This window comes from Bos javanicus, chromosome 15 (assembly GCF_032452875.1).
Source record: "Bos javanicus breed banteng chromosome 15, ARS-OSU_banteng_1.0, whole genome shotgun sequence".
NCBI lineage: Eukaryota > Metazoa > Chordata > Mammalia > Artiodactyla > Bovidae > Bos > Bos javanicus.
Window position 1 is genome coordinate 50,835,450 of NC_083882.1, and position 11,971 is coordinate 50,847,420.

Below are 11,971 nucleotides of genomic sequence, written 5' to 3' on the forward strand. Positions count from 1 at the left end.
GGACAGAGGAGCCTGGTGGGCTATAGTCTATTGTGTCGTAGAAGAGCTGGACATGACTTAGCAAACATGGAGGGCAGAATGGGAAAAAGCAGGGCCTGGGGAACTTGATAGCAACTGAGACACCCCCACCAGCTTTGGTGGGAGCTGGATGAGGAGGAAACCACTTGTAGGAAAAAAGGACAGTCTTTCCCTCCTGTACCTGACAGGGTACCCACTGGCCAGGGAGCCACTCTTGTTCAGACAGAACAGTTCCTGCTGAGACAGATTGCCACCGTAAGAATAAATGCCCAAGATCAGGCAGCAAGATTTGTGTGGATATGCTCTATTACCAACACCCTCACCCCCAACACTTTATTTTTACTCTTGTTTTTCACATCAGACTTGTTCAACTAGAAAAATATGCCAAGTTATTGAATGACCTTAAAGTATAGAAAACTTCTTCTCCATCTCTACGACCCACAACTCAAGTTGGGCTGATGTTCAAAGTGTACTAACTACCCTGTTGACCAAAGAAGAGAGGAGGATGGTGCTAGAAAAAGCCTAGAAGAGGCAGATACACTGCATGTTGCTGCCTGGGAATGAAATTCCCACCACAGATCCAGTGTAAGACATAAATGACCTAGATTCTATGTCCTAGAAGAGAAAGCTTTAACTAAGAATTAAAGAGAGGGAATCTTGGTGGGGCTCTGAAAAGGAGTGCCAAAGAAGTTTTCATAAGGTGGAAGAAGTGTGTCCAAAGCCACCAGAAAATCCCTCAAATTTGAGAGAATATTGCAGGACTTCCCAGGCGGCACAGCAGTTAAGAATTCACTTGCCAGTGCAGGAGATGCAAGAAACATGGGTTTGATCCCTGAGTGGGGAAGATCCCCTGGAGGAGGAAATGGCAGCTCACTCCAGTACTCCTGCCTGGACAATCCCATGAACAGAGGAGCCTGGGGGCAGCGATGCAGGGGGTTGGCTACAGTCCATGGGGTTGCAAAGAGTCAGATATGACTGAGGACACACAAGGCATACTGCAATATGCAGGTCTAGGTCAAGATAATCTGAGAAATTTCAAATTAGTTCACCAGATCCTTTGTGGCTCAGAGGAACTCCAGACATACAGGAAAAGTTGAAGAGACAAGTTGTTTTTGATTTCCAAATCTTTTTTTAAAAGACAACCCACAGAATGGGAGAAATTTGCAAACAATGCAACTAACAAAGGATTAGTCTCCAAAATTTACAAACAGCTCATGAAGTTTAATATCAATAAAACAACCCAATCAGAAAATGAGAAGATGATCTAAATAGATATTTCTCTAAAGAAAACATACAGACAGCCAACCAGAACATGGAAAAGTATTTAACATCGCTAATCATTAGAGAAATGCAAATCAAAACTACAGTGAATAAACAACAGCACTGCTAATGTTGCAAGGAGGGAAATGCAGGGGCTAGGGAACTTGATAGCAACCGACCCACCCCTACCAACTCAGGTGGGAGCTGAAGGAGGAAAAACCACTGGAGCAAAAGAAGAACGGTCTCTTCCTCTGTACCTGACAGGGAACCCACTTTGGCCAGGGAGCCACTCTTATGCAAGCAGAACAATTTCCACTGATGCAGATTCCCACACCAGTTAGAATGGTCCTCATTAAGAATGGTCCTCATTAAAAAGTCTACAAACAATCCTGGAGAGGGTGTGAAGAAAAGGGAACCCTCCTACACTGTTGATGGGAATATAACTTTGTACAGTCACCGTGGAGAACAGTATGGAGGTGCCTTTAAAAAAAAATAGAGCTACCATATGATCCAGAAATCACACTCCCAAGGCATATATCCAGAGAAAAACACAGTTCAAAAGGATACATATACCACAATGTTCATTGCAGCACTGTTTACCATAGCCAACACATGGAAGCATCTTAAATGTCCATCGACAGAGGAATGGATAAAGATGTGATACGTGTACAAAATGGGTTATTACTCAGCCATTAAAAAGAATGAAATAATTTCATTTGCAGCAACATGGATGGACCTGGAGATTACTGTATTAAGTGAAATCAGAAAGATAAAATATTATATTGCCTATATATGGAATCTGAAAAAGTGATACAAATGAATTTACAGGGTAGAAGGACTCACATACTTAGAGAATGAACTTATGGTTACCAGGGGAGAAACACTGGGGGGAAGGAATAGATTGAGAGTTTGAGATTGATATGTATATACTACTGTATTTAAAGTAGATTACAAATAAAGACCTACTGTGTAGCACAGGGGATGCTCCTCAATATTCTTTAATATCCTAAAGTGCAAGAGAATCTTAAAAATATATATACATATAACTGAATCACTTTGCTGTACATCTGAAACTAACAGTTAATCAACTATGTTCCAATATAAAATACAAATTTAAAAAGATATTTAGTGACAAACAATGTTTTCCTTTGTTTTGTAGAGTCCAGTCTGCTATTAGTATCTCATCCTTGGCCCACAATGCCCTGTCCTAGACAGTGTGAGAATGAGCACAGATAATGTTTACTTCCAAAGCTGATTACAAATCTGATTTAATATATTTAAGATATAGACTATGGAGAAAGTTAATCTCTAATGCTCTTCTGCACCTCTTCATCATTTGAGAAAGTTGGTTTTTTTTTTTTTTTTTGCCTCATAGGTAAAACAATCTATTTTATGCTGATACAAGCTTATCTTCATTCCCCAAAGACATCACCCTTTTACTTCTCCTCTGCTGACAAGGATGCTGGTATTGCTACTGCCAAAAGTTCAGTCCCTTGCAGAGTTGCTGTAGGGAATATGCCCGCCTTGATGAGTTCCTTCCTTGCCTCTGCATCAAAAATCATCTTTATCTCATATCAGTGGCTTTCAGCATCTCCTGTCCGGCAGGCGATAGTGCCATCAGACATTTTCACAATATGCTTTACAGAAGAAGAAAATGGAGTAATACATTTTAGATACTAAAAAAAATAAACATGAATGAAGGATGATTAATTTTTATACAGCCAATCTGATTTTAAATATAAAAGCTGCAGACAAACTACTATTAACTGATAAAAACTCAGGGGATCTTGTTACGATGGACAAATTTTACTAAACAGACATGCATAGCATTAAGTAGTTTTTTACCTTTAAATCTAAGAAGGGTCATTGCCAGGGGTTGGGCTTGGGAAAAATGAGGGTACAAATTTTCAATTATAAGATGAATAAGTTCTGGGGATCATATGTACACCTTTGTGCCTATAGTTAATAATATTGAATTGCACACTTAAAATTTGCTAATAAAATAGATTTTAAGTGCCCTCAGCACAAAAAAAGGTAATTATGTGAGATAATGGACATGTTTATTGACTTGATTGTGGTAATCATTTCACAGTATACATGTATGTCAAATCATCACATTGTACACCTAAAACCTCACGTGTACTTAAATTTATATAATATTTGTCATTCATATCTCAATAAAACTGGAAAAAATAAAAAACAGAAAAACTAAGCAAGGTTAATTACCAAAACATAAAAAAGTTTATTCTAGTTTAATTGAGAAAGATTGTCTTGAGTTGGTCTATAAAATCTATTATAGGGAGAAACCTTACTTTAAGCTTTAATATGACTTAATTCAAATGCATTGACTTAGTGAATAGTTATTTCTAAACACCATGTGGAAATCATGTACAACATAGATCACCTATTTTTTTTCAATTCACAAATTACTTGGTTTATTATACACAATTAGCACACAGTACAAATTAGTTAAAGTGGAGAAAATAGAAAAGGAGGGCAAAGAACCACTCCCAGGAGAAGTCCAGGAAGGAGGCATCTTAGCATGAACATTGTCTCTGGCCCAACAAGAGGTCCCCCAACAGGTGTGAGTGGGCATTGCCTTCTGCTCCCATACAGCACTCAGCAGTGCGGGATCAGGTTCCCCAGCAAAGAGCCTTCAAGTCATAGATCACCTATTAAACTCCAAAGGCAGGGCTCAACTGGACAGGGGATTCCTGAACCAAAGTTTCAAAAGCTAGATATGAACCTGTATGGAATGAAATTTCTCCCTTTACTGGGTTGAGTGTATAACCTGTGCACAGGTTTGGAAGACATACTATATATCAAAGCAACTACAAACATTTTTATATTGAAAGTCAAGTTTAAGGAGAGGGTGAGGAGCAAGTTTCTAGAAGTCTCTAGCTTTTCCTCAGGTTCCAGAGAAGTAGAATCCTCTAAAGAGTGAAAATTAGGTTCTTTCTGTGTTGATTCTACTTGAATGCCCCTGCCATCATCATATTGGCTCCCGATCTAAAGGAGGCAGTTAAGGATGTCTCTCCCAGGTTTAAACCTCCCAGGGTAAAACAAAAAGAAACAGTGATGGTAAAAACAATGCTATTTAAGTACCTGGTGTAATTGTTTCCTTACTAGCCCCTTTATATACAGTATCTCAATTATAACAATTGATACTTTATAGTACTACCAGTTCAGTTCAGTTCAGTCACTCAGTTGTGTCTGACTCTTTGCAACCCCATGAATCTCAGCATGCCAGGCCTCCCTGTCCATCACCAACTCCCGGAGTTCACTCAGACTCACGTCCATCGAGTCAGTGATGCCATCCAGCCATCTCATCCTCTGTCATCCCCTTCTCCTCCTGCCCCCAGTCCCTCCAGCATCAGTCTTTTCCAATGAGTCATCTCTTTGCATGAGGTGGCCAAAGTACTGGAGTTTCAGCTTTAGCATCATTCCTTCCAAAGAAATCCCAGGGCTGATCTCCTTCAGAATGGACTGGTTGGATCTCCTTGCAGTCCAAGGGACTCTCAAGTGTCTTCTCCAACACCACAGTTCAAAAGCATCAATTCTTCAGCACTCAGCTTTCTTTGCAGGCCAACTCTCATAGGTATTATTCCCACTTTAGGCTCAAGGAAGTGAAGCAACATGTTCAAGTTTACACAGTGGGTATGTCACCAAGCTGGCTTGCAAATTCAAACCACTGGAGCTTCAAAGGCCAGATTTTGGAACATGTCATAAAGCATGATACCCCACAACCTATGAGAAGCCCAGGAGGACAAAGCAAGAGATAAGCCAAACTGAGAAATCATGTTTTCTTCTTCCTAAGAAACAGGATTTTAGGTTGGGAAGTCTAGGTTCAGAAAGATGTAAAGGCCATGCACGGCTCCATTCAAGCCCCCGGGGTCCTTCCCTCATACTGTAAAAAGAGTGAGGGGTGAAGGCTGCAGTACCTCATCTGTAGGTAATAGCCATTTGTCTGTCCTGAGGTTAATTCAGGACTCTACCACCACTTCAAGGGCTGGAAGGATGCCAAACTTCCTTAGAGAGTGACAGGCAGACTGAGTTCTAATCCCAAGAAGATTCTTATCCCTCCTCCAGAAAGGCTTTTCTGATTTCTAAGTGGTGTCCTTAGACGAGCTGTGGATTCCAGGGAGGCCCTACAAGTGCTACCACAAGTAGCACTTGAACCCGAGAGATCATGACTCAATTCAGAAGTCTGTCCTCCGTAGGCTTAAGATCTCTCTGGACCCCTGATATGTGGTGTAGATAGCTCTGTGTCTAAATATAGAAATCTGTCTATCCTTCTGGGACAAAGCCTGCTATTTTCCTTCTCCACTGACACAGTGGGAAGGTTACAAGTGGAATTCCCTTGACCCCTGATTAGAATGCTTGTAAGTGCCAGGCCTCAGAGGCACTTGCAGAGCCCCAGGCTCTTGCTGACACTACCTATCCCAGGTAAGATCCAAGGAAAATCTAGGAAAGGAGTAAAAAGGATCAGTAAGCATTCCCAGCCTTTAAGGAAGAACAGGCTTGGGAGCCTTGGGCATCCAACTTTAGATCATGCTCCTGTATAAGTCTCCAAGACCCAGAGGGAAGGAATTCTCATGAAAGGGGACTTAGAAAGGATAGAGTCCACAGAGTTATGTGCAAGGAGACTGAAGAGGACTCTAGTTTACTAGCCGGTACAAGACCCTGAAAAGTACCTCCAGGTGCTTTAAAAAGGCACAATATATTTTGTTCTCCTTTAACATAGCCAGGCACTATGCTAGTGTAAGAATTACAACAGAGAATGAGAATAGACATGCTCCCTACTCTCATAGAACTGATATTCTGTCCAGGGAAACAGGCAGGTAAGCAGGCAATCTGGAATACTGTGTGTGCAGCACAAAGACAGGCCTCTTAGGCTGATACCTAAGTGTGCTGTGTATAAGTATTAGCCAGGAGATGAAGATGAGTATGCTATTCTAAAACCAGGACAGAACAATCAGTAATTATTAGAAGTGAAAGAACATGACACATTTGGAGATAGAAAAATTCAGCCATGTAGAAAGGTAGTGAGCAGGATGAGAATGCTAGGTGTTGTGGTTTGTGTTCACAGTATTTGGATGTAGCTCAGGTGGGAGCTGTCCAGCTGTGATCTCTTATACTCACAGCCCCACTAAACGGGAGCTGCAGTAGCCATCTGTGGTATTTAAGGACTAAGGGCTGCCCTTCAGACTAAAGAAACATAAGTGGAGTGTTAGGGTCTTAGGGTCAGGATAAAGATCAGCAAAATTAACCCCAAGGCTCAGCCCATCTCCATCCAGCAGGTGAAACATATCCCACCCCTGCCCTTGCCCAGGCACCAGTACCCTTTTCAGTTTCATGGTATTTCTGGAGATTAATAGGAGAAGAAAGAGATGAAATGGAGGTGGAACCTCTGTCAGGAAAACAGCTCTATGTTGTCAGGTATGAGGAAGGAAAGAGATAAATCAAATCCAGGGCTTGAGTCCAATTCATAGGACTAAGGATATTTGGCTTGATCTAAGGAGGTCTGGGATATAGAAGAGCCCTGCCTACTTTTGAGAGAAAACAAGTTCTTATGCCCATAATTCACTGTATAGATTTAGTCTCTTATGTAATTTGATCTGTGAGATCCTCCTACAACACTTCTTTTCTGCCCAAACCTACAAAGGAACAGTGGTGTGACTCCCAGGGTGTGACTCAGTAGTGATAGGACTCATAATATCAGAAGTGGGAGACAGACTCTGAGATAGCTTCCCCACTAACACAGGAGGAAGTTAATCACCGTAAGGAAGACAAACGTCAGAACAGAAGACAAGTTTACTTGGTGAGTATCACTCATTTTTCCATTTAAAGACTCTCCCTTTTCTAGAAGGAAGCAATATTTCTTAACATGATTATACTTTATTTGCAACATCCAGTTATGAAAGCCAGTAAATTAGGAGGTATGGGTGAAGGAGACAAGTCTACTTTATTGTAAATCTAGAAATCATGGTCAAGATAACTTAGCCCTTGACGACCATGAGATTATAGCTCTTTTGCCTTTGGAGCTAGTTCCGTGAAGCTGTCCAATTTCAGATATGTCCTAATGAGGAAGCAGGCAGCTTTGAGATGACCCTGGTGAAGACTGTACACTACTGGGGTCTGGTCTGATATATCCAAAAAACAAGAGGCACAGTCAAGGGAGCAAGTGAAGAGACCATCTACAGAGGCCTGAAAAGGGATAAGAGGACTGACAAGGGATGGTGGAGACCCAAGACTAACCACAGGGAGCAGCATCACTCCACTTAGGCCAACCAGGTTAAGGTAAGATGCAGTTGTCAGAACACAAGTATGGGGGATGGGGTCACTTTTCAGGAGCTGTGGCCTTTGGTAGAAAGTCACAGCACTGTCAAACGTGCCTGGCAGGAAGGGAGATGGGGAGTAAGTTCTTATCTCTAGTCTCATCTTATCTCCTGCCTCACATTGGTGGAGACCACTTAGAAACCAGAGTAGAAAACCACTTAGAGTAGAAACGACTTAGAAAAGCAGTAGTGCATAAATGTCAGCTTCTGGGAACACAGAACAGAATCTGAGGGGACAGATGGAGAACAATCAGCACAATGAAGAAGAAACCAAGACAGGTTCCCTCCAGCCTGGCTTCTAGCCTCGCCCTACCTCCTCACCTCAGTCACAGGCTGGTTCCTGTACACTCTTTTCCTTCCCAGCCCCACTGACCCAGCCTTTTCATCTTTTTCCTTCTACTCTCAACATTTTCTCTATCCTCATTCATAGTCATATCTAGAAGAACCTTGAGATGAGAGAAAGCCCAGCTCACGCAGAGGAATTCTGTGGGATAAAGTCACTACAACCGGCTTACATGAGTTGTCACCTTCCCAGCACTTCGGCTACCTAGGGAGAGAAATTCCAACGTTCTTTGAAGTTTATTGAATGCATCTTTGGTTTTACATATTAGTCATAACTGTCCAATAGTTTAGTCTTACTATACCTCAAACACTGCCTTCTCCTTTAATCTTTATGATTTCTCTAGGACATACTACTTAAATTTCCTGTAGAATGAGGTCAACTATATTTAATGAATGGGATAAAGAAATTTACTTCAAGTTCCTATTGCCAAGATCTGAAGTCAGGTGTGGAAAATTCCAAAGCCCAGACTGTTGACTGCTCTGCTATATTCATCCCAACAAGGGTCAAGATACAGAAGACAAACTTTGTTATGTGCTTCTTCCCTTGGCATTCCTCTAGTATACACAGGAACATTCTGGTATGACACATTTGACCCTGAAAGTATATAAAACTATTTTCATATCTTCTTTCTAAATATATATCTCCCCCTTGGCCCATTATTATGGACTCTGAGTAAGGGCATTTCTTTGGCCCAGTGTTCATATAGGTTTCATGCTACCCTGCCCTGAATGCTATCTTTCTCTTTCCTGGGGAGAACCCTCTCCATTTCTGGAATCTTCTCCTAATTCAGCCTCCAAGAAAGTCATAGAGTCCTTGCAGGGATCTACCTTTGGGCAGACACACAAACTGAGGTCCACTCAGCTCTCACCTATCAGAAATCACTCTGTTCTACCCTTTGGAAAGTCTTCACCTGCCCACATCTACCTTGATTTGGCCTGCAGATTAAATACTTCAGCTCATTCAATAGCCAACACTGGCCCCAAGATTAAATTTTGATTTAGAATAGACTCTAGAGAGTCCCAGGGGGCTGTCACTTTATCTTTCAGCATCAATGTATCTCTTATCAGTGGAGCCTTCACTCTGAATCTTGCCAATACAATTTTGAGAAATACTTCAGAGAAGACCTACAGAGTTACATAACTAAACAGTCACCTGTCTGCCTTAATTTTTATTGATGCCAGAACAGTACTCCTTGAGTCATACTGCATAAATATACTCTTACATTCCATTTAAATATGTATTTTGTCTTGTGTTTGGTAAACTCATGGACATAACACAGTAATAACCTGCTGTGACATTATTCTGCAACTTCAAAGAAATTTTATAGAATCTTTTACGGTCAGTGAGCCTATTCATTATTATAGGACCTAAGAATATTCTTTCCTTATTTCTGGGGGAAAAAAGCTCTATCATATTTTGGGACAAAAGTGAGAAAGTGCATTTGTAACTAGCCATGCTCACTTTTCATAATGTCTGCTTAGCACCCAGTTCCTTCCAGCTGACTGGAATTCCAGGACTGGAGTCCCTGCATATCTGGCTCTCCATCCCCTTCAGCTCCATGTACCTGGTAGCTGTGGTGGGGAATGCCACCATTCTGGCTGTGGTAAGGGTGGAGCATAGCCTGCACCAGCCCATGTACTTCTTTCTGTGCATGTTGGCTATCATTGACCTGGTTCTGTCTACTTCCACTATGCCCAAACTGCTGGGGATATTCTGGTTTGGGGCTGGTGATATTGGGTTGGATGCCTGCTTGGCTCAGATGTTCCTCATTCACTGCTTTGCCACAGTGGAGTCAGGCATCTTCCTTGCCATGGCTTTTGACCGCTATGTAGCCATCTGCAACCCACTCCATCATACCACAGTGCTCACTCATACCATGGTGGGACGTTTGGGGATGGCTGCCCTCTGCCGGGGTGTCCTCTACATTGGACCCCTGCCTCTGATGATCCGCCTACGGCTGCCTCTTTACAAAACCCGTGTTATCTCCCACTCCTACTGTGAGCACATGGCTGTGGTCACCTTGACATGTGGTGACAGCAGGATCAACAATATCTATGGATTGAGCATTGGCTTTCTGGTCTTGATCCTGGACTCAATGGCCATTACTGCCTCCTATGTGATGATTTTCAGAACCGTGATAGGGCTGTCTACTCCTGAGGCCAGGCTGAAAACCCTGGGGACGTGTGGTTCCCACATCTGTGCTATCCTGATCTTTTATGTTCCCATTGCTGTTTCTTCCCTCATTCACCGATTTGGTCACCAGGTGCCCCCTCCAATCCACACCTTGCTGGCCAACTTCTACCTCCTTATTCCTCCAATCCTCAATCCTATTGTCTATGCAGTTCGCACCAAGCAGATCCGGGAAAGACTTCTCCAAATTCTCAAGACAGAAACTAAGATCAAATGACTGATACTGCTCTTAAATAGGCTCATGGAGAAAGCACTTAAATATGGTGGGCAGTTTCCCATTTGGGAACTCCAGAAAGTCTGAGATGTTGGGTCCTGTGTTCTCTGGGTTTTGTAATTCCAAAGGAATGCTAAAAAAAGAAAGTATAGACTTGTGGTTGCCAAGGGGGAAAGCATGGGAGAGGAATGGAGTAGGAGTTTGGGATTAGTACATGCAAATTATTATGTATAGAAAGATGAACAAGGTCCTACTGCATAGCTTAGGGAACTATATTCAATATTCTCTGATAAACCATAAGGAAAAGTATAAGAATGTGTATACATATGTATAGCTGAATCACTTTTGTACAGAATTTAACACTGTAAATCAAGTATACGTCAATAAATTTTTAAAAGATTGTATAGCTCTCAATTCTCAAGTATAGGTGTTTCTTCTAGTTACGAAAGGATATTTAAGCTAGAGAGATGGAAAAACAATGACATCAGTAACATGAGTAGCAGTTAGTGTTTATTCAGCACTTAATTCTTACAAATACCCAGATATTTTATGAGGTAGGTTGTATTGTTCACATTTTAAACACAGAGCAGACTACTTGCTTTATGAACTATACAGAGCTTGACCTGCCTAGATCAAAATGTCCTGTTTGGAGTTTATAATATATTGTGGTGTTACACAATATTACTTACTGGCTTTAACACTTAAATCCTAAAAACTGGGTCATTTTATCAAAGTGGGCTTAGCTGCAATGAAAGCATTTTCTGATCTAAGCCTTTAACAAATGAGATGCTGTTAAAAGTTGTATTAAAAACAAGAAGCATTCTACAAAAAGACTGACTTGTAGGTCTGTTAGGTATGAGGAATACCACTCGTAAAAGAATGGCCTAGAAAAGAAAAATCAGCTCAGAGCAGGGCAATGAGTCTAGAAGATCATGTCTCAGCATTGCCTTCATATCTTCCCCAAGGCTGCTCACCGTGGGGCCTGAAGCATGTGAGGACTCCATGGAAAGGAAATCCTTGCCCTTACCACAGAAACTCTCATTAACCCTGATCCATCTGTAGGATCCCTGATCAAAATATGCTGTTTAGACAGATCACAAAATAAAGGGATGTGTGCTAGCATGTCTAGAAGCAGGCAGAAATTACTATACCTTGCAGGTGAGGAAACTGATGCTCCCAGAAGTGACATAAACCAAGTGAACTTGGGGAGTTTTGAGAAGCAAAAAAAAAAAAAATCAGGAATTGAGATGTTTGTTTCTAATGTTAAAGCTTTTTGATCCTCCTTTACTTCATTTGGGAAAGAGCTGAAGACCACCTTCCAGCATCAGATGTACATGTGCTCAGTCACTCAGTCATGTCTGACTCTGTGACTCCATGGACTATAGCCTGCCAGGCTCCTCTGTCCATGGGATTCTCCAGGTGAGAATACTGGAGTGAGTTGTCATTTTCTTCTCTGGAGGATCTTCCCAACCCAGGGCCTGTGTCTCTTGGGCTTCCTGCATCGGCAAGCAGATTTTTTACCACATGCTTCAGTGGTTTTCCAAGGTCAGATGATTGTGCATTTAACATTCCCAACACAACAGCCATTAGCTACAACCATTATTCTCA

The 11,971-nt window shown here is 41.7% G+C and overlaps 1 protein-coding gene across 1 annotated transcript; it reads left to right on the forward strand.

The window, feature by feature from the left end:
* Nucleotides 1–9,379: 9,379 nt before the first annotated feature.
* On the forward strand, nt 9,380–11,315 carry LOC133261373 (olfactory receptor 52M1). Its single transcript, XM_061439866.1, has one exon. The coding sequence runs from the start codon at nt 9,413–9,415 to the stop codon at nt 10,364–10,366; it is 954 nt and encodes a 317-aa protein (XP_061295850.1). The 5' UTR covers nt 9,380–9,412; the 3' UTR covers nt 10,367–11,315.
* Nucleotides 11,316–11,971: the final 656 nt, after the last annotated feature.